This window comes from Phodopus roborovskii, unplaced genomic scaffold, assembly GCF_943737965.1.
Source record: "Phodopus roborovskii unplaced genomic scaffold, PHOROB, whole genome shotgun sequence".
NCBI classification, from domain to species: Eukaryota; Metazoa; Chordata; class Mammalia; order Rodentia; family Cricetidae; genus Phodopus; species Phodopus roborovskii.
In genome coordinates this window covers 18,717,470-18,740,567 of record NW_026125281.1, presented here as the reverse complement: position 1 = coordinate 18,740,567, position 23,098 = coordinate 18,717,470, and the positions used below count along the sequence as shown (strand labels likewise).

The following is a 23,098-nucleotide window of genomic DNA, read 5'->3' as shown; positions in this document are numbered from 1 at the left end:
AACCATACTCTACACATTGTTTATTGGGCAAAATTCTATCGCAACATTTCTAAACCCATCTGTGGTAATTAAAAAATATTAACATACAGCAACAATAAAAAATATAATGAAAAGAAATCCACAACAAGTCTGGAATTTAAAAACATTATCTTTCCAAATAGAGAAAACAAATGAAACGAAATATGAAGAAAACAACAGTGAGGAACATTCTGCATATTCCCATCTTGGATAAACCACAGTCAGAGGAAACAAACACAAAGAAAGAACAAAGTTAATTTCAATTGAATTTAGTAAAAGAAATTTTGAATTAAAAAAAAAAAAGCTCTCATGTACATTTTTCAAAATACTGATTTTGTGGCTTGTTTGCTTTTTAAGACAAGGTGTGGCCTACAACAAGTTCATTCTGTCAGGCTCCTAAAGTACTTGGATTATAGACACAAGTTACCATACTAGCTCTAGCAATAGTAAATTTATGTAATGTTATTTTCACATTATGATAAATAATATTTTACAAGTAAAATTTCTTTACTTTGTGAAAATATCCCAGCAAATGAATAAATTAAAGTACTATGATTAACACATAATATTTGAGTATTCAGTAATAATCACATACTAAGCTTAATACTTACCTTTTGGCTATTTGAGTCTCAAGATGTTTAACTTTTTCTAGTAACTCTTTTTCAACAAGTTCTCTCTCCAACTTAAATTCATTTAGTGCAGTTTGAACAGCTTCGTCTTTTTCAAAATTAAGCTTCTGAATTAACTGTTCTTTGTCTTGTTCGTGGTTCATGACCAATTTCTCCTTGTCTTTCTCAAGGTTCTGGATAAGAGCCTCATACTTCTCCTCTTGTTGGGTTATTTTTTCATCTTTTTGTCTTTCAAGCACACACAGTTCTGAGTTCAATTTGCTTTGCAGTTCAACTATTTGTTCTTTCAGGTTCTTTTCCATTTCAAATGCTTGTTGATGCAAAGATGTTACATTGTCTAATTCAGCCTTAAGTACATTAGATTCTTTTTCATGTCTGCTAATTAACTCTGAAATGCACTGATCTTTTTCAATTGTCATTAAAGCTCTTAACTCTGATAAACCCACCTGATAATTCTCATTATTATCATGAATCTTTTGGTTTAGTTTACTTATTTCTGTTCTTAAGTTCTCTGTCTCTCGTTCAAGGAGAGACTTCAAAGTTTCCTTTTGCTGTGTTCTGCTCTCTTCCAACAAGATCTTTATCTCATCAGTTTCTGTTTCCTTTAATGCAAGTTCAACTGCTAATTTACACCTTATGTCTGACAAATCAGAAACCTTGAGTTTCAATTCCTGCAACTGTTGTTCTTTTTCCTGGATAGCGGAGGCATGAGATTCTAGTATCTCATCAATTCTTTGTTGATTTTCCTTTTTTAATTGCTCCAAAGACACTTTGTGATCTGTCATAACTTTCTCAAACTCATGTGTGTGCCTGACATGCATTGTGTCCTCTAATTCCTTTAGGTGGCTTTGTTCTAAGCACTGAAATTCGGCTCTCAGTGACTCCATTTTCTTATCATTTTCAACATGCAGCTTTTTCAGGTCTTCTAACACCATCTCTCGTGACTGCTTTAGCTCATTAATTTCACAATTTTGAGTATGCAGGATATTTTCCATTTCTAATAATTTCTGATCCTTTTCATGCTGCATGAAGACAACAGCTTCCTTTTCATCTTTTATCAAAGCAAATTCATTGTCTTTCTTTTGTAAAACTTCCTCAAGGGTTACTAAATCTCCTTTCAACTTTTTAATTTTATTTACATTTTCTTCACTGTCTTTTACTAGAGCATCAAGTTTAGATTCATACTCACTTTTTAAAGATTGGAGTTCTTTCTGATATTTTTCCTTTAGTGTTATTTCTAGAAAACATTTTACTTTTTCAATAGTGTTTCTTAGTTCTACTGCTGTACATTTTAAAGAATTTGATAAGTCACACTGTTCTTTTTGCACAAATGTTCTGAGGTGGCACAGATTTTCCTTGATGGTTTGTATGCTGACGTGAGAGTCTTGGGCAGCAACTCTGCATTTCTCCAGCTGGACATGCAGAGCAACACGATCTCCAAACCCCTCTTTTCCACGTGCAGTTGTGTCCTGCATGCGCCTACTATCTATTGCATTGATGACTGATGAATAGAGTGACTCCACCATCATTTCTGGACTTTGTGGATCACTTATAGGGTTTGGAGACGATAAATTTTCTTCAATCACAAACTCATTCACAGCAGACATAAAATCAGACTCAGGACTTTCTGCTAATGAATCCAAGTCTAACGATGCTTGGTGAATAGTTTGTTCTGTATTTGGATGGGAGATGGTTTCAAAATCAAATGTATGAGCATCAATGCTATCTGGAGACAATTCTTCTAAGGGACACACTGCTGGACATAAGGGATCTTGAACAGTTAGAGGAGGAGGAGTTTTTGGTGAGGTAGTAGTTGTACTTTCTATCCTTGGAGAAGCAGCTGACTGCGGGGATGCCTGACTTGTGGACACCTGAAACACAGAGTGAGACTTTTAAAGATTTGTAGCGATGCACAAATCTCATAAAATAAAAATATTTAAAATAACTCATTTGCCTTTTGTTCATTCAGCAGATCTGTAATGGTCTGTGACATTTCATCCAAACTTTGTGCTGCTTTTACCAAATTATGTAGGGCAAGTACATGCTGGTGTAGAGGTTCAAAGTCACAAAGTAAGGGAACCCTGAAAAAGAAGAATGCAAACAGATTTCTAGTTTCTTGTAAGAACTGTGAATAAATTATTTCAGCCTTTAAAAAAAAAACAATACAACAGCAAGACTAGTCCTTTTTAAGCTAGGAGGGCGCAAGCTGGAAGAAGCTTATGTCCCCAAAACCACCCAGTACGCCAAGTCAGGGAAGCCCAACTTCCACAATTTTAAGATCAACTCAGTTAAAAGTACTATGGCCTTTACCTGAGGAACGGCTGCACTTCTGAAGGACAAAATGATTGAAGAAACTGTAAATCTTTTAATGATATGTCTGGAAGTTCACAGTCAAATTTTCGAGGCTTCTGAGTCTGAAAAAGGAAAAAATCTTTACCAATGTAAAGAATGAATTTAGGTATGACGGCTGTCTGGCTATAATTAAATCTAACATAAGAAATTGACAAAAGACCATGCAAAGATGACAGGGCACACTAGCTCTGTGAACCTTGTACTAGTCTGGACGATGAGCTGTTTCATGATAACTAACATGTTTCTTCTTCCCCTTCTGTCCTTGCAGCATTTTATAGAAATTTTAGTATCCCATCAACACCAAATGGTGCCATGTGTTGCACTGTGCATATGCCTCTGCTAAATTTCCCCTTGACCCACAGAATGATCACAAAAGGACTCTCGATAGTAAACTCTCTTGCTGTACCTTAGGAAGAGTTCTTTCTTGCTCTTCTCATTTAAAAAATACTATGGTTCAACTCTAAACAAAAAGTATTAATTGTCCTACCAGTTATTTATATATATATAGTACTGGTAAGAGTAGTAGTATCTTTTAATAATGACTCCACTTATTTTAGTCACTATGTCAGGATAATCTTCATGCAACAGGTTCATAGATAAGTATCTATGTAAATTCCAATTATGCTATTTATGAACATTCTTAAGTAATATTGTCCTATAGAAACATGTTTAAAACTGAGTTCCTAATATTGGGGAGGGGCAAATAGTACTTCCCAAACTTCTTTGCTCCTGAAAAATGCTTCATTTAAAAAAATAAATATATCCAGCCAACTGGTCTTAATATGTAATGCTATTCTCATGTTTAATTTTAATAAAGATTTATTGAGCACTCAAATAACGAAGTGGTGTGAAGACAAAGGGATGAAAAGACTCCAAAATAAAAAAAAAAAAAAAGGAAAAACAACTAAAAAACTGCACTCTCATTGATCTTGACAACCAAATGTGAGCTACTGGGCGATGAAATAGCAGCACACATACATTGGTGGTAACCAATAGCCCTCTTGTTGAACTTCAGAGCCATGTTCAAGAAGAAAGCAGCCATGTCTGGCAATGGAAACCTAGCTAACTACTCAGTGCTAGTGAAATCATGATTGTAGGAGAACTACAACCATCAATTTCCTAATCCAGCACATCCTAACAACGATCTATAGATATTTGTTCTTATACCCAGAGATAAATGAATTTCTTCATCCTTCATCAAAGAAACTACATAAAACCACAACCAATCAATATGAAGAGTTGTGGAGGACAGCAGCAAACACTCCGGCACCACCGGCTCAAGGGAACTTGTAAAGAAGGGGTGGAAAGACCGTGACAGAGAGAGGACTAAGGAATTTGCCTTCTAATAAACCCACAGAGCCGTACCCACAAACCACTCAAACATGAGCTGAACAAGAAGAACACCACCAATGAACACACCAACCTACAAGGGGAAAAGCCCACAAGGCCTAAACCCTTCACGAAGAGCTATAGGCAACTGAGTAAAGCAGAAAGCAGGATGGGTGCTCTTCCCCAGGGACGAGACCACTAATCAATTGTCCAGTGCCAAATTGTCAACTCTAAAAATATACATGCAAACAGCAAAACAGCATTTTATATATATACACATATATGCACACAGTAACAACTGAAGGAAAAAGGCCATGAACTTGACGGACAGCAGGAGGGGCATATAGAACGTTTTGGAGGGAGGAAAGGGGAGGGAGAAACACTATAATTAAAATACAATCGCAAAAATTAACAACAAAAATTATTAATACATATTAAAACTTATAGCAGGTACCCTTAAAGCCAAAACCATTTTTGTACTGATTTAATCCTATCACAATTTATTCTGTTTCTGATGTTTCTAAACTTGAAAAAAGAGGTTTGATAATAATATTCAAATACATACACAAAATGAGGGGGGCCAGGAGTCCAGTCCCTTAAACAGACGGTTTCTTAAAAAGGATTTCCCTGTATGAAGAATTAGGAACATGGTTATTTTAGAAATTATTTAAAAGGCAAAAAACAAAAAAGGAAAAGGGTGAATAAATTAGCACTTACTAAATAATTTCCCAAAGGATTCCCGTTTTGACTTTTCGGCTTCATATAACTGCTTCCCATCTTTGACTAAAGCACCAGCCCACTTAGAAAGGAAAGTTTATGTTAACAACATGTGCCAACTATTAATGTTCATATATAAACAAACAGCTGGAATTGCTTACCTCTCTGTAGTGTTTAATGAACATTTTTCTCCTTACAACCTCAACAACAGCTAGGCAATACATCTGAGGGACTGTGCTGAGAGCCTCAACAATTCTGACTCTTTCTAACAGCTCTATCACCAGGCGGAGCAGTGCTTGCAGCTTTTCTCCATCTTGATCCGCATGAAGCATCACAAAACAACACCACCTACAGAAGAAGACGCATTGTTTCAACAGTCCCAACACGTGCTGAAAGTCATCTTGTAGGTAAGCTGTGAGGATCAAGACTCTAAATTCTCACCCCAGGGTTACATAATCTGCATTTCAGTGAGATCATAAGGGAAAATTACACATTACTGAGAGATACAAGCATGAACTCTAAAGAGCCTAAATAAATATGACAGAATCTCTTACTTCAGTCTGACATGTAGATTGTTTGCTAGCTCTTGTTTGGCAGTGGTACACTTCTGTTTAATATCCAACAATTTTCTGTGGTTTTGCAACATAATCATTAGCTGATTTGCGTGACTCAGGCACAGATCAGGTAATACAGATGCATCCTTCAAGTTTTCAGCTCTCATCTGATTAGCTAAAAAACCCTTGGAGAAAAAGTTTTAAGAATATTTAATTTTGTTAGATAAATGATGTAAGAACTCAATTAACAGAAAAATAGACAATGGGCCACTTTCCACTTTGATCACTAAAATCTGTATCTAACACTAAAGGGGAGACAAAAGCAAATGGCCAGTCCAAGGACTAAAAACCAATTTATAATCTGTATCTTGAAAACTACATTAAAATAATTGATCCAAATATAAGCCCAAAGCAAACAAACACAGGGAAACACAAAATTTAAGCTACCTTAGACTTTTATATTTCTTTGGCTTTCCTTACAAAAAGCAAGCACATGAAATATCAACATTTCAAGGGATAAAAATGCAACAACCAATAGAAGCCACAGTACTCCAAAAGCAGAGGGAGGGAGGCAGACAACCTGGGCTATAATGGAAAACTCCAGTCCATGAAATGCTGAGGGTGGGAGCGAAAGCCAAAAGGGAATGAGAGGAGGAGGTGTAGCAGCCTGGGATGAAATCCAGCTACTTAGCTCTGGGGACTGGAAAACCAGTGGTCATAAATACAAACGATTAGTCAATTTTCCAAGATTTCTTATTTTTCTGCCATTTCTTATTAATCTTTTTCACTCCAGCTGTGGAAAGTACTTTCATGGTTTCTATTTCCATTTTCATCCATAGTACCTGAACTCACTTTATTTCATCCAACCCAACCACTAAGAGTATGTATAGTATGCATTGGCTATGTGTGTTGGCACTCATCTGTAATCATAACATCGAAAAGGAGGCAGAGGCCATTGTGAAGCTGGGTAACAGAGTGAGACCCTGCCTCAAATGGGAATAACAACATAGAACATGTCCTTTCCCCACCTCTATTACGTGGTATATTGTTATAAATCTGAATTGTCCCCACAAGGTCACATTTTGAGTGATGGCCATCCCTAATTGTTGTTCTAAAAAGATATGGAACCCTTGGAATATAAGACTTGGCTGAAAAATGGATCACTGTGGTATGGGCCTTTAGCTACAGCTCTAGCTCAGCCCAGTCTGTTCTATTTTTTTGCTTATGGAGCTTATTTTTTTAACCTGCCAAGAAGTATTCTGTACTTCTGCTACTACTAAAGCTGCTCTTCCAGAATCTGTTCCTGGTACCATACCTTCACCATCATTGCAGACTGTACCCTTCTGAAACCAAACAAAATAAACCTCTTTTCCCTTAAGTTAACTTTTTTGTTAAATAGTCACAGTGACAGGCAAACCTAACAAATACATATATAAATAATAATGCATTACGAACAGTGAAGGGAAAAGTAAATACATGTGTACACTAAATGGACACTGCACTTACAATATACAAAAATAGTGAAACACAATACCTGAGCAAGCTCTTTCTGTTCATTTACCAACCGGCCACAGCTAGCAATCATCTGGTCCAGGGCATACAGCCGATCTTCAAGTCCTTTAATGGCTTTCATATTCTGATTATCAAGTTTGGCAATAGTTTGATGGCATTCTAAGATAAATGGTTGAATAATCTTTGGGTCAAGCTAAATGAAAAGGAAATATATATGAATAAAATCTTCTGGAAATAATTTCACACTAATTGGATATAGAGTCAGATACAAAAGTGATAGAAGAAGACACAGAAAAACAACACACTGTAAACCAAGTTATACTTCTAAAGGAAGGTTTATAGGATTCATCTCTAAACAATACAAAATCAATTCCAGGAAATCACAAATCTCAATCAATGCTATAATTTAATCAGTTCTCAATGTCCCGAAGAAAATGTTATTTTTCAAGGTCAAAGTCATATAAAGTAGAGATAATGACCCATTCTTGGGTAGTAGTAACTCTTACCAACTCCCTCAAAAGCATTTCCAGGCACCTTGGTATATGCTTGTAATTCCGAGCTTAGGAAGCAAGGCAGAAGACCAAACGTTCAGACCAAAAAAGATAAGCAATTAATTCAGCAAGACCCCAAGTGGGACAGAAAACTTAAATTAATCTCTACTGCAAAGAAATGGCTTAATCAATGTTCTTTCTAATTTTTTAATCCTGCCTGTCATTTGGCTTTCATTCTACGTATTTGATGGTGACTATTTCCTAGTAAAGACTGTCTACTCACAAATATCAAATAATCTTGTTTCATTTAAGGCTCTTGGAACTTAGCAGCAGGTCATCTCTGCCAATCTCCTCAGGTCCTACTAGTTCTTTCATATATTTCTTCTCAGATTCTAATTACTCCAATTAAAACTAGTTTTAGCATTATGCATAATGTCTGTCCATCCATCCATTTTAAGGAAGGGTGTCACTCAGGAACTCAAAATACACTGCCCAAGTTGACTTCAAAATTTCAGTGTTAGGATTATAGGTGGGAGCCACTGCCAATAGCATTTAAAGAACATTTTATTACTTCATCATTACTGTTACTGCAGTACGGAAGACTGAACCTGGGGCCTCGGCAGGTAAGTGCTTGACCTCTAAGCAAACAGACATGCCATAGCATGCACATACATGCGACCAGAAGACAATTTCTGGGAACTAGTTCTCTCCTTTTACCATGTGAGTCCTAGGGACTGAAATAAGGTTTTCAGGCTTTTACCCACTGAGTCAGATTGTCAGATCCTAATCTCAACTTTTAATGGAGGAAAACTAGCACAGTTTTTCAAGCCCCAGACATGATTCTTAATGCCTGAAGTTATCAGCCAAGTTACCTCTTCAACAGTGTGTGTGTGTGTGTGTGTGTGTGTGTGTGTGTGTGTGTGTGTGTGCTCTCAAAAGTCATGACATACACATAGAGGTCAAAAGACAACTGTGGGCATCAATTCCCTCTAACCACCATCTGAGACGCATGGTCATGTTATCCTTTATCCACTAATCCACCTTATTGACCAAGGTCTTTGTGACTGTCCTTCTGATGGGTAAAGAAGATATTTGACTAGGCTCTACAAAGGGGGGCTAGAGAGAGGGTGAAACAGAAGAACAATTCATGTGAACAACGATCAGAAAGAGAAAAACAATGGATTTATCTTTAGTTACTTTAATGTAATTCCGAAAATCCTTACTGTAATAAAATTTTACTTAATAATTTGTGGCATACTTTATTCCATTTTCCCAGATGATAAAAGCTATAATTTCCAGAGATTTTTGGCTAATATTAATCATATTAATAATTATTTGTTCAGGTTTCCATCACTGACATATAGTGCTAGATTAATTTTACTCATGAGATCTCTTGACATATACATGGCTAATACACAACAATTACCTTAAAGAAGTTGTAAAACCAATTTTTTTTAATAGTTTCTATTTCTAATTATATAATCTTTAAACAATCTGCCCTTTATACAACAAGCAAAATATTAAACAAATAGCTGGATGTGGCAGCATACACATCTCAGCACTTGAGAGGCAGAAGAATTTCAAGGTCAGCCAGGGCTACATGATGAGACCCCTGTCTTATTAATAAATAGACAAATAGATAAATAAAGTAAAATAGTAAGTTGCTTGAAAGAAATAATAGAAACACTAAGGGGTCAATAAACTCTAGGAAATTCAAATTGAGCTAACTATACATTAACCCACTTATTAAGCAGAATCATAAATCTTCATTTATAAAACAGAAGTCTACAAAAATAATGAAATCAACAACCATAGAATATTATAAATAAATTAAAGTTGGGTTCCAAACAAAATAACTACCAAAACTATCATCTATCAGTATACAAATGTAAAACTAGGCACTCAAATCCCTAAAAATAAACCATCCTTCCTCCTCCCCCGCCATGTCCTGCTGCCTTTCCTGTCTCTTCTGACATCTGCCCTGTGCCTAGATTCATCTCCTCTTCCCCTTTCTCTGCCTGGATGTCCTGCCTATACCTCTTCCTGCCTAACTATTAGCCATTCAGCTCTTAATTAAACCAATCAGAAGGGGCATTGGCAAGTATACACATTCATGGTGTATGAAATGATTATTCCACAATAAGTTCTAATTATGAAAAATGACACTGATTATTGTGTCCACTTATATGGTTGATCATCCAGTCAAATGGAAATTTAATATTAGTTTGAAATATAAACAGAAACATTAGTCTAGCTTTCATTCATTTTTGATAATAATCTTTGCTGGGGCAAATGCCTACCTGAATGAAATACCTACCTGTTAGATGTTATCAAGGACATAGATGCTGAACTTACTAGGAAACCCAGATCTTAAGAGATATTCACTTTACTTATAACTAAAAGTAGACATTGCTGTTCCAGACATCCTAGACCAGATATTTGTTTTTCTTAAAGAATTAATGAACCAAATCTGTTTCCCAACTATGTGCCCCTTTAAGCAAAGCCCAAATATTCCAGCTTTTGTATTCTGATAACTGATATCTTCCAAACCTTAAAATTTTGTGTAAACAAAACAATTTCCTTTCTGATGCCAATGTTTTACAGCAACTCACAGAGCAGATATAAAGAATCCAAGGTTTGCTTCTAGAAGTGTAACTGAAAGCACAAAGTCTTACCAATGAATTTTTAAGGAGATGGTATAGTTACAATTTCTCATGTAGGGAGGTGCTTACTGGGAAAAGACAACTTTCTAGATGATGGAAATGTTCAACACTATAATATTTTAGTTTAGCAGTGATTTACTCCTGAATCACTCAAAATTTATGTAAACTCTTCTCACTGCAATACAATTTATACACTCAAATACTTCATGATCAATTCAAAAGCATGGTTACAAGTAATCTGATCCAATCTCCCAAGTTCCAATGCAAGGTATTCTGTTTCAAGTATAACTTAATAGGCCACCCCAACACACACACACACACACACACACACACACACACACACACAACTTACCCTGCTCATAGAATCAAAGCACTTCCTGACCAAAGATTCCACATCATTAGGTCTATCTTGAACATTTATCCAGTCTAACAAGGAAACATTAAAAAAAGGCAGATCACTGTCTTTAGCATCTACTGAAGCTTCTTCTTGCTGGACAGTACTTTGACAAGATTCCCTAAGTCCTTTGCCACGTTCAGCATCAGTGGGATCTGGAGCTACATGCTCCACTGACTTGTGAAATGAGGTTAACAAGGATGTATTAGTTGTTCTAGGCATATCAGGAGAGAGCACCAGTTCAGTGGGTCTTGTCATCTCAGCTTTCTCTGAGCCTTCATGTTCATTTAAAGAATCCAGTCTTCCCAAACATTCCCTGTAACTATGTCTGGTTAGGCACTCCAACAGTGGAATCTTGGCCATTACTGAAACCGCAGTTCCTAAACTTAATATACAAAACATGAGTCAGTAAAGCAAGTGTGTTCTAGTATCAGCCAATATAATCACAGTGTACTTCAAAACATCAACCTTACCACTGCTCTTTTATTAGCCAGCTAAAGGTACAGTTTAGTAGAGAGGTGACCATTACATTTAAAAAAAAAAAAAGCTAGCAAGATTATACTAAATAGGTAAACACTGACTTCTTAATCAAACCCTTTTCAAGTAAAACTATATATAACGAAGATTAACCAGCAGTCCCACAGACTGTAACCCTGACTTTAATACAATCAAATACATTTCATGTTCTGAAAGCACAGGATCATATTTTAGCCTTAGAGTAACACTTATATTCACATCAGGAAAATGAATGAGAGATAAGCTGCTAAAGGATATAGGGAAAATATGAAATCGCTGAGATTTCATAAAGCTATACTGTATATTTATATATAAAAATTAAAGTAAATTGATGTGGGTAATAGAATTCCCTCCAAAATAGGTACTTGGAAAGGTTATTATAACAAATAACTGAAAATGTCCTTTTAATATTGGTTATTTATTCTTTCCTATCAATATTTCTTTCAATGTCAACGACCAAAACTTGTCCATAAACAGTCACTCTATAATACTGAGAAAAAGCAGGGAAAGAAAGAGTCTTGTGACCGGGATACAACTTTGAGTAAAAATGATGGTCATTAAACTCAGGAAAGAACTTAGATTGAGTCTCCAGCATGACTTAAAAAAATGCAAAGATTAAGAAAGGGAAGGAAAATAAGAGAACATGCAATCACCTCTAATGCAAATCCAAAGTAAAGAAAAAGAAAATAAGAAAACCAGAATACAAAATCTGGAAAGTACATATATGAGCATGCATTCACAACAGTTATTCTAAGGTTGAATTAAAGCTCATATGCATGTTAGTTATAGATTTGCAGTTCTTTCCTTCCAAAACCCAATTGATGCCTAATATGTAAAGAACTTACATTAGGATGGCAATATTTTAAAAATAACTTAAAAATTTCCATGTCTGATGGCCTTTTTGTTTATATGAGATGTGGGTTCTGGCCTTTTTTTCCCCCTCCACTTTACATTTTCTCTATGGGGCAAATACAAAAACAGGTTCTTAGTTTTTATAAATTATTCCAAACCTTTTATATAATTAAATCACTCAAGGAAATAAAAAAAAGTATGTGGGAGTCAAAATAAGCGTTTTTAAAGAACTACATTAAAAACCCTGGGCATGTTGGAACATGCAACATGCCTTTAATCTTAGCACTTAGGAGACAGAGGTAGGCATATCTCTTCTGAGATCAGCCTGGTCTACATAGTGAATTCAAGAACAGCCAGGGCATCATAAAGAGACCCCGTCTCAAACAAAACAAAACCCAACCAAAATGCCACAACTTAACTAAAGCATGACTCTAAGATAGGCCAGTGAGATGGCTGAATGGGTAACAGGAACGCCCTGGACCCCACAGTGAAGGGCAGAACCAACATCTTAAAAAGTTGTCCTCTGACTTCTACATTAGCACCAAGAACACACATGCCTATATTTATACATAATCATCATCATCATAATACTTAAGAAGATTCTACAATTAATCATTATTTAAATAAACATATGGCCTCCAAGAAGCAAACACCAAGTGACTAAAACCTATGGATAAATTTCAAAGGCTTTAAAAAAAAAAAATCACATAACGATAAACATACTGAGTAAGTTTTAACTTGATGTCTTCTATGGATTGCAGATAATCTGAATAAATACTTTCAAATTTGAAAAGAAGCTTCTGGTATGAATTTGAACAGTCCTCTAGATTGGCCATGATTGCAGCCCAGCCTTGGTGCTGAAGATGTTCATCATGGACAAGGCCTTCACAGAAAGAGCAAAGCTTCTTGGCAACTTCATACATTTCCTGTTTGAAATGAAAAAGAATAAAAGAAAGTAATGGTTTGTGTGTACATGTTTGCATACACACGCACACACATTTTCACAAGCATAAACACTGAAAATGCATTAACAAGTTTTAGACTACTATAAACCATTATTGAAAGTATACGGTAGAAGTCCTCAAAATAAAATATTATTGTTTTGTATGTGTGTATGTGCATGCGCATGCATTCACACACATACACACACACACTTGTACATGCTGTGATATACATGTGTGTGGTATATGTGTGAGAGATGAGCATGGAACCCTAACCTAAAGTGGATACTGGGTGTCCTATCACTTCCATTTTATTCCTTTGAGACAAAGTCTGAGCCTGGAGCTGGGCTGGTAGTTAGTAAGCCCTAGTGACATTTCTGCCTAGTGATCCCTAATTACTGAGATTAGCACATGCCACTATTTTCAGCTTTTTATATAGATATTGGGGACTCAAACCTTCATGGTTGCCCAATAAGTGTTCTTACCAATTGAACATTTTGCAGCCCTAGAGTCAATGAATTTTAAGAACAGATGGCTGGAATTCAGTTACAAAGAATTAAGTATCAAGTGCAAACTGATCAAAAGCAACGTAGGAAACTTCTGAATAGGAGAAGTTCCCTGTCACAAAAGTAAGTCCCTGGACCTGTAGAAAATAACTAACATTACCCTGTCTTAACAAAGAAAGGAGACAGTGAAGTCTTTCAGAAGCTCAGGCTACTTATGAAGGTTCAGAGAAAATACTGATGTAAATTAGGAATAAAAAATTCCAAAGGCTTGAAAAGAATAGAAAATGTAAAATAAAACTGCTTATCAGCAGTCTAGAGGAAAAAGAAAAGAATGCTAACAAAAAAGGAATCAGATTCTACTGTGGGCCAGCATGCTGCTGCATACCTGCATTACAAACATTAGGTGGCGTAAGTATGAAGAATAGGTAATTAAACACAGTGTGAGGAGGAGGAAACAAAAAGGGAGCAAGTAACAAACAGCACTTTATATAGAATATGTACATTAAGATGTCAGTAGAGGAGTATGCCAGGGAATCCACCCCCCCAAAACAAAAAATACAGGTTACCATGCTCAGAATTTATGACAGGATCCTAGGATCCTACTGCTGAAGACAGCACACACATTCATCACAGGAAAGGAACCTTCTTCCCTGCTGGCTAGCTCTCACAGTAGTGAAAGCTACTATTTAAGCAACTGGTGTGTGAGTATGGGCATAGGGGGGTCATCAACATTATTACCCAGTTATAAACTTCTTGAAATGCAATGATGATTGGGTAAGCCCATTGGTGTAAAAATGGTATTGGGATAATCAACTACTTTTTGATTTAAGGCCTGTCCCACAGGAGGAAACATATGCATGCCTGGTATTGTAAATCTGGCCAATTATTCACAGTTGGAAGCTCACAGGATCTAGAGGTGAATCTGGTATTATTGTGCAAAATGAAGAAATTGTCAGTGGACCAACAGGCTCAGGGATTGCTCATGACATTCGTTAACCCTTAGTTGAGTCAATATATATGTGTATGTGTGCACGTGTATATGTGTGTGTATACATATGTGTGTGTATATATATAAATGTGTGTGTATGTGTGAGTCTAAAACGAAAATTAGAAACCAGAAAATACATAAACACAAAATAAGAATATTCAGAAAATAACTACAGTCAGAGTAGAAAAATTTATCTCAGTTCTACAAGTAAGAAAATAGCTGAATGATTTCCTTTAAAAAGATAAGTTATTTACTCTGTATGCATGAAAAAAAAAGATAAGTTATTTAAGCAGCTAAAGTATCTAAAATTATCTTTAATAAAACTTTAATAAAAGTAACTGAAAATTTCCTCCTCTACCTAAAAGCTCACAAGGCCCCAAAGAACCAAGTAATTTTCAAACAACCTATAATACAATAGCAAAGACTGGCATTTTTATCACCTTTCCCTCTAACCAGTTAAAATATGTTAAATACTTAATATTACATTCTCTTAGGAGACCACAGCCGGATTCCAGCACTATCAACGTTTTTTTTATCATGATGATGACAACAACAGAATGAACTCAGCAATCCTGAGTTAAAATCATCCCTTCCTACCAGTCAAACACAAAACCAGAGTACTTATGCACAAGAAGAAAACCATCTTTTGAAGTCTATGACTAATGAACAGACAAAAATATCAAAAGGTTAACCCACTCCAACAAAATCAAATAAAAGCCTGCTTACACTTATTAGGGTGACCAACAGCTCCATAGGCTCACTCCCTTCTGCCTCCAGTCTGGCACTGTGAATCCTTCTCATGTTTCCTTGCCTAAAGAACCTTCTGTCCATCGTAAGTTTACTGACCAAAACTTTACTAAGCATTTACCTTCTAAAAAATACAATGTGAACTGTGTTACTTCTCTTGTTCTTATCTAAAGGAAAATTCCCCGCAGCTTCTTTACAGCTTAGAATCAATGGCATACAATTAAGAGTAAACTGCAAGAGAAAACAAGGTATAATGCATACCTGTAATTCTAGGCCCTCTAAAGCTAAGATGAGGACTGAGTTTGAGAATAGCAGGAGTTACACAGAGAGACCCTATCTAAAAACAAAAAAATACTATAACAAAACAGAGAAATCAAATAATTAGCAACAATATACTGGGACTGAAAGTATCGGTAAGCCATATGGATGGGAAAGGATTGTGGTTCCTTTTTAAGAACCAGAAACAAGGAAAAACAACTGTTTTACTAAAGTTACCTGAGCTCTATTGTCTAATCAGCTAAAGAATATTCAAAAGTAATTATCTGCCTATCTCTACTTTGGGGAAATGCTAGCCAAGTCATATTAAGACATTCTTCTCACACTGTCTAGTGGCACAGAGGACTAAACATTTAAAATTAGGTATATTAGCTATAAAATATGATAAATAAATTTTAAAGGCTTTTTCTTGCTAATTTAAGTTAAATTATGTGTGTGCACACCAGACTGTGAAAGTGAGAGGCATCAGATACCCCACAGTTGGAGCGTCAGGTGGTTGAGCATATGACATGGGTTCTGGGAGCCACACTCAGGTGGAAAGGCCATGCATGCTCTTAAACACTGTGCCGCCTAACTTTAGCCCTAACCTTGCACACTTCAGTAGAAGGAGGTTATAAAAGAAAACCCTATCTTTATGAAACAACTATCAGAAAGATACTCATTGCCAAGCAGCTGAATTAATCCCAGGAGATATATGATAAAAAAAAAAAAAAAAAAAAAAAAAAAAAACCTACTGCCACTAGATTTTTCTCTGACTTCTATAAATTTTACACATGTGTGTGTATGCACACAGGCATGAGCACGCACACTAAAACAGAACATAAAAAAAATCTAAGAGGAGAAAAATGTTGAGTATTTTTCATATTATCTATAGAATTTTGACTTCTGTGCTAGACAGACTTGAATACTTTTAGTTAAAAGAATTGTATAGACCTTACCACTGCAAGTTGTGTCCTTGAAGCAACAGTGTGAAAAACTGCAGGCATCATAAGGGACTCCTCAACTTTTATTTCCATGTCATTTTCTGTTGAAAAGGTAGTTTTAGGAATAGCAGGTGCGCGGTCACACAAGATCATTTCCTTATTAAAAAGAAAAATTGGATTTGTGTCCTGTATTTAAAAAATGGGGCAATGAAAGAAACAAACATGTTATACATGGTGGTCTTGCACACTGCCCTTAATACAAGAACAGAGCCCCTGCTCCCCATCCGATGAAAAGGCAGAACATGAAGTCTACTGACACCCACCGTTCCAGCACTGTAGGTACACACTCTTCGATCTGCAGCCATGCACTCTCCTCCATTGACCACTAGCACCTGGTGCTGAATAGCAATCTTGTATTTGCTTTGAATGGCATGCTTAAGGTCAGCCACACTTAGAAAAACAAAATCCAGTTATTTACATATTCCTAATGCCTTTATAAAAGCAGCACTTCATAAAACAACACATACCATAATATGCTATTGAGTTTCATTTTATTTTCTCGTAATAAAAGTTTCCTATTTCTATAATTAGATACCACAATCAACTGGCTGCCAGTGAATTAAATGCCCATTCTGTCACATCTAAAAGTGAGCCCATAAAATAAGGTAGTACACACAATTACTTTTCTGAGTTTTTGCATAATAGTGAAAGGTATCAACAGACATACATGCGGCATCTAGTTTGGTATAGAACTCCTCAGAACCCAGAATTTGTGTTAAGATTTTCATAGTAATTATAGAAAGTACACTAAGTCTAAACTATCTGAAAGTTCTTTTCAAAAAAATTCATAATCCATAGCCATGTGCTATGTAATATGTTATTCCAGAAGAGCAAGTTAAGTCCAGCCTGGGCTTAAATAATGAGATGATTCATCCCTTTAGAAGTAAAACTGAATCAATGAAAACAAATGTATTTAAAACATATATTAGAGTAGAGGAGACAGCTAGCTATGTGAGTAAAGTGCTGTGCCCACTGCACAAGCAAAAGGAACTGAGTTTAAATTCCCAGTACTCACATAAAAGCAGGCAGTAAGTGGTGGTCCATGTCTGTAACCCCAACACTAGGCAAGGAGACAGGCAGACCACTGGGATGCATTGGCTAGCCAGTCTAGCCAAATAAGAAAGCTCCATGTTCAATGAAAGCCCCGTCTCAAGGGGGGAAAAGGTAGAGGCTGACAGAGCAAGGCATCGTCATCTATATCTACCTTCCATACATATGTGCACACAAATGAACACATACACAAGCACACACCATGTATGAAACAAAATAAAAACTACAAAATAACCACTTAGTGACATTTGTGTGTGTATGCGTTGGTATGTTCACCTGTTCTTGCATGTGGACATGAGAGGTTGATGCTGGGTATTGTCCTCCATTGCTTTCCACCATTATCTTTTAAGACGGGCTTTCCGAGTGCACCTAAAGTTCACTGTTTTGGCTAGACTCAGTGGACAGTACGCCGTAGGGATGCATCTATCTCTGCATGCTGTCTCCCACCCCTCACCCCCCCCCCAACAGAGCTGGGTTACAGGCACACATGGAAACATCACACTTTTGCCATGGGAATTCAAACTCGTCCTCATGCTTGCACTGCAGAAATGTCCTTCACCCCTAAGCTAATTCTCCAGCTTCCTTGGTGCCATTTTTAAAAAGCTTTTCACAACACATATTAATTATATATAATGCGTTTCAATAGGACACTTTTACAGATTTTCATATTCATTTTCCACTTCTTATCTCCCTTCCAATCTCATTAGTCTCCTTCCTCTTTTATTTTTTTTTAAACTGTCATAATGACTTTATTTAAAATGTTTAATTAGGTTCACTTCAAGAACATGGGTGAGGCGTTACATGGAAGAATCTAACTAACAGTGAATCCAATTCTAAAGAAAAAGTTTCTCTGCCTCCAGTACCCACTTACTGACTATGGATTCCTAGGAAGAGATGTGAGTCGACCCCCCTCAACCTTAGTGCCATTAAAACAAGTAAACAAAGCCCCCTTTTTAGTCTGTGTATGTGCTTTTCCCACAGATATATATGTCTGTGCACCACACGTGTGTCTCTTGCCCACAGAGGCTAGAAGGCACCAGACACCCAGGACCTAGAGTGACAGGAGGCTGTGGGAGACCATGTCAGTTCCTCTGCGAGAGCAACAGTAATCCTAAGTGCTGAGCCATCTCTCCAGCCCACTTACTGCCGTTTAAAAAAAAAAAAAAAAAAATGTAATTCAAGCTATTGCTAAAAAATTCAGAATGAGATTAGTTTATTCTGTATATAAAGTAAGTAGCCTGGAAAATGGTGTATACTACTTGTTTCTTCTTCCGATAAGAACTCAAATTAATTTTTCCTTGCCCTGAGAGCTAACCTTTGCATTTTATAAGCTTAGGAGAATATTTAGTCAAATAGTTGACACCTTGGTCAAAGCAGAAAATGATTAGAAATAAGCTGTATTAATTTGGATATTATTTATTCTCTCATTAGTAAGCTAAACAACCCATTGACTTTATTCACACAGAATAAAAAGAGGAAATGGACAAGATGGCTCAGTGGGTAAAGACGTTTACCCTGAAGCCTAAAGACCTGAATTCAAAACCTAGAACTTAGATGGTAAAGAAAACCAATTTGCATAAATTGTCCCCTGGTTTCTACCAACCCAACTTTTTGCACATGCACATGTGCACATAAATATACATACCCAAATAAAACAAAACACAAAGTTTTAAAACACACAAATTACTGAAAACTGCAAAATGATGCATACTACTGAACTTTAAGTTTTGAGTTACCAGTTTTGCTTATTGTGACTAATATAGTCATGCAAAAAGTCACAAAGCACACTTCAAGGAATTTGAAATTCCATAATAGTAACAATTATGCAAAATGAGTAGTGAAAAGAAACTTGAGACTTGCTACAGGGCCACTGGCTCTCTGTTCTCTTCCTCTCCTTTTCTCTCTCTCTGTCTCACCGTGTTTTCCTGGCTGACATGGAACTCAGATACCGCCTACCTCCACGGTAACTGCTGGGACAAAGAGTGTGTTCACCATTGCCCAGCTAGTTACTTTTTTCATTATAGATTGCTTATCTTTTCACAAGATTTATTGATTTCATTATTTTTATGCGTACTGTGCATTGCACATGTGCCTGCTGCCTGCAGAGTTAGGAGAGGCCACTAGAACCCCTAAAACTGGAGATACAGACAGTTGTGAGCTGCCATGGAAGGGCTGAAACTGGGCTCTTTCATGAGCAACAAGTGATCTGAGTCACTAAGCCAACACTCTAGCTCCAAGTACTTTTTAAAAAAATGTTTGTATGTATATGTACAAGTGTGTGGATATATGTGTACAGGAAGTTGCAACTTCATGTTATTCTCAGGAAGATGATTTACCTCATTGGAGTCAGCGTCTATCATTGTCTTGAATTTCACCAAATTAGGTAGACTTTCTAGCCACTGAGTCCCAGAGATCCCCCAAACTGCGATTACAACCACACACTGTGAACAACTGTCATTCCTATGTGGGCTCTGGGCATTCAACTCAGATTGTGCTTGCAAGGCAGGTGTTCTTATTGACTGAACCATCTTCCATCACAGTGGGACGTTTTCTTAAAATAAGGTAATTTTTTTTACATAAATGAAAGATGGAAAACCAGAGGATAAGTGAAATACAACTCACGTTTGCACAGTTAGCTCAGTATCAAATGTCAGAGTGGTCCCAGTGTTAACCAGAAACACATATAACTTCATGGTGATCTTTCTGGAATCCGTGAGCCGTACCTCACACTCCAATGCAGTTCCTAAAGAGAAAAACAAGGAGAGTAATTCAAGAATAAATTCAAATACCTTTATCACCATGACAGAACAGTCTTACTTAACAACAATAAATAAATAAATAGTAGGTTCATTTTTTAAAGAAAAGTGAATCAGACAATGCAGTCAACTCATTTTTTAAAAATGAGACTAGTGAAAAGTGTAACAGTTCTACATTAGACAGTTGGCTTATTTGTAGGAAGAAAAATGCCCATCACTAGAAAAACAATGTATATAAATTTTCTTGCTTTCTATATTCAGAATAAAAAAATTTGGGAATCTGGAGGTGTAGATCAACAGAATAATTGATTTTATTTATTTATTTATTTATTTATTTATTTATTTATTTATTTATGCAAAAGGTTCTAGATTTAACCCTCCATTAAGGATTAAAACAACATAAAACGTATGTAAGAGTGTGTGTGTGTAACAACATAAAACGTATGTAAGAGTGTGTGTGTGTGTGTGTGTGTGTGTGTGTGTGTGTGTGTGTGTGTGTGTGTAGGAAAACAGCTTTGAGTTCAAAGCCAGCCTGGGCTACACATATTAATTAAGTTCTAGGCAAGCCTAGGAAGCAGTGATTCTGAGTTTTAAACAAATAAAAACTTAACCCACAAAGGCACTGCTCCTCCTCCTTCCTATTTGAGGATGTAAGTAAAACTATAATTAGCCATCATTACACTAGGAAGATGGCTTAGCAAGTAAAAATACTTGCTGCTTAAGCAAAAGGATCTGAGTTCAAATCCCAAGCACCTATAACAGTAGGGGAAGTCATGGGCAAGCTGATAGATAATCCAAGCACTGTGAAAGGAAGACAGGAAGCTCACTGGGTCTTGCAGGCCACCAATCCAGCTCCAGGTTTAGGGACAGATCTTGTCTCAAGGGAATAGGGTAGAATGGCAGAGCAGGACAAGCGACTTGCTCCTCTGGTCTCCATGTCTGAATATGGAACCATACATTGTGTGCACATACACTCAGAGACAGTTAACTGCCATTACTTTCAGTTAAAAGAAATTCCCATCCCAGTTCTTTCTACTTATTATGTATTTTATCTCCATGATGATGAGCAGTGCTCAACCCCCCTTCCACTCCCAAAAGCCAGCAGTCAGGGACTGGGCAAATAGACAGCTTAAGATGGTTGAGAGCATTTGCTGCTCTTTGTAGGACTTGGGTTCAATTCCCAGCACTCAAATGGTAGTTCACAACTGTCTGCAATTCTAGTTCCAGAAGATCCAATGCTCTCTCTTAGCCCTTGAAGGCATCAGGCACACACATATATGTAGACAAACATTTATTTATACAAAGAAAATAAAAATAAATACACCCTTGAAAACAGAATAAAAGTTCACCCTCTACCACTAACTATAAACTAGATGGACCTTAAAATGAGAATATTTAAAAGTATTCTGCCATTAATTTGTTCAATTTAAAAAACTCATTTATGAAGGTTTCATAATCAATATGAAGACTGAACTTTAGGACCTCTGGGATTTTTTTGTTTGTTTTTAAGAAGTAGGAGGCAGAAATCCTATAGACAAATGTAAGTGATGAACTTTTCAGACCAGGTATGTTTATATTCTTCCCTTATGAGTCAGAAAATACAATTTTCAGGTAAGAAAAGACAAATCTGCTGTCAGTGGATCAAAATAGCAGTTCTGAAGGTATGTGCATGAATGACTTACCACCGGGTACTGTGAAGAGTATTACTGTTTTCTTAAAAGATTAAAAGTGGCTTATTTATATGTGCTTGCTTGATATTGGCAAATGAGTGGCACTACTGGTGGACCTCAGAGAACTGGAAAAGACAAATCAGAGTCATTATAGAGAAATAATTCAATGTCAAAACAACATATAGTTAGGTATTCTCTTTTCCTTTAAAACTGCCATCTACAATGACATTAAAATTAAGCCTTTCATCTGACAATTGACTCCTTTATCAATCAATAAGTTATCATACATTTAGACACACTTAAAAAAAAAAAAAGAGGCCCCTGGCAAACAGACAGCAGGAAGCCAGGAACCTCATTCAGTCTAACAATTCTCAGTGAACTGAATTTCGGTACTACCTGATTCTGAACAGACCTTTTCTCAACTGTTCACCCCATAAGATATAATAAGCCCTAGATATAATATACTTATATTGCTTTAAATAAACATATTATTAGTAGTTATTTTTTTTTTACTCAGCAAGAGATAATTAATACAGTATAACTATATCAGAGGGATGTTGTAAGAACTGGAAAGTAAAAAATTAATGTAAGAACACAGTGTGAGGCAGGTAATAATGCAGGTCTCCAATGTCCAGGCTGGAATACCAGGCCTCCTTCCAGTAGAATAGAATGTGGCCTACTTCTATGGCTGTACATACTAATACTGCTGACTGCCCACTCTCAAACCTAGCCAAAGTTTGAACTGTCTATAAAAATCCTGCTGAAATTCAACACATTCAATTATGTCATACTATGCATATCTTCAATCTGGCTTTGTAAAAAAAAAAAAACAAGTCTTAATTATCTTTGAGTTTTTCATTTCTCTTTGCATCCTTAATGTGCATTTACCTAGTCTATCACATGCTATCTAGCGCTTCTAACAGGCACAGATATTAGCACATCTATCCACTAATTCCAACACTTAAATATTTATAGATTGTCTACTCCTCTATTTAGTGTAGTGAATCAGATTCTCCTTGTATGCAAGAGTCTCAATCTGTCTCTTATTTCATCTCTAGTACAGTCTTTAACTGCCTTCAAAGACACTCGTCTATAAATTCAACAAGGCTGTAGTAGTGTAGACTGCACTTATGATACAGAGCAGGAGACCTGCA

The 23,098-nt window shown here is 36.4% G+C and overlaps 1 protein-coding gene across 2 annotated transcripts in view; it reads right to left on the bottom strand.

Annotated features, from left to right (window-relative positions):
* Positions 1–22,012, bottom strand: part of Rb1cc1 (RB1 inducible coiled-coil 1) — a 44,719-nt gene extending 22,707 nt beyond the window's left edge. For both annotated transcript variants that reach the window (XM_051197850.1, XM_051197860.1), the window contains exons 1-14: positions 21,957–22,012; positions 20,141–20,261; positions 16,732–16,858; positions 16,424–16,594; positions 12,751–12,953; positions 10,618–11,044; positions 7,134–7,304; positions 5,600–5,784; positions 5,207–5,393; positions 5,046–5,127; positions 4,894–4,955; positions 2,958–3,061; positions 2,602–2,728; positions 630–2,518 (exon numbers count right to left, since the gene is read on the bottom strand). In XM_051197850.1, coding sequence (XP_051053807.1) covers positions 630–2,518; positions 2,602–2,728; positions 2,958–3,061; positions 4,894–4,955; positions 5,046–5,127; positions 5,207–5,393; positions 5,600–5,784; positions 7,134–7,304; positions 10,618–11,044; positions 12,751–12,953; positions 16,424–16,594; positions 16,732–16,858; positions 20,141–20,211 — 3,806 coding nt within the window. In that variant the 5' untranslated portion in view covers positions 20,212–20,261; positions 21,957–22,012. The remainder of the gene's footprint in view (positions 1–629; positions 2,519–2,601; positions 2,729–2,957; positions 3,062–4,893; positions 4,956–5,045; positions 5,128–5,206; positions 5,394–5,599; positions 5,785–7,133; positions 7,305–10,617; positions 11,045–12,750; positions 12,954–16,423; positions 16,595–16,731; positions 16,859–20,140; positions 20,262–21,956) is intronic.
* Between the last annotated feature and the right edge of the window lie 1,086 nt (positions 22,013–23,098).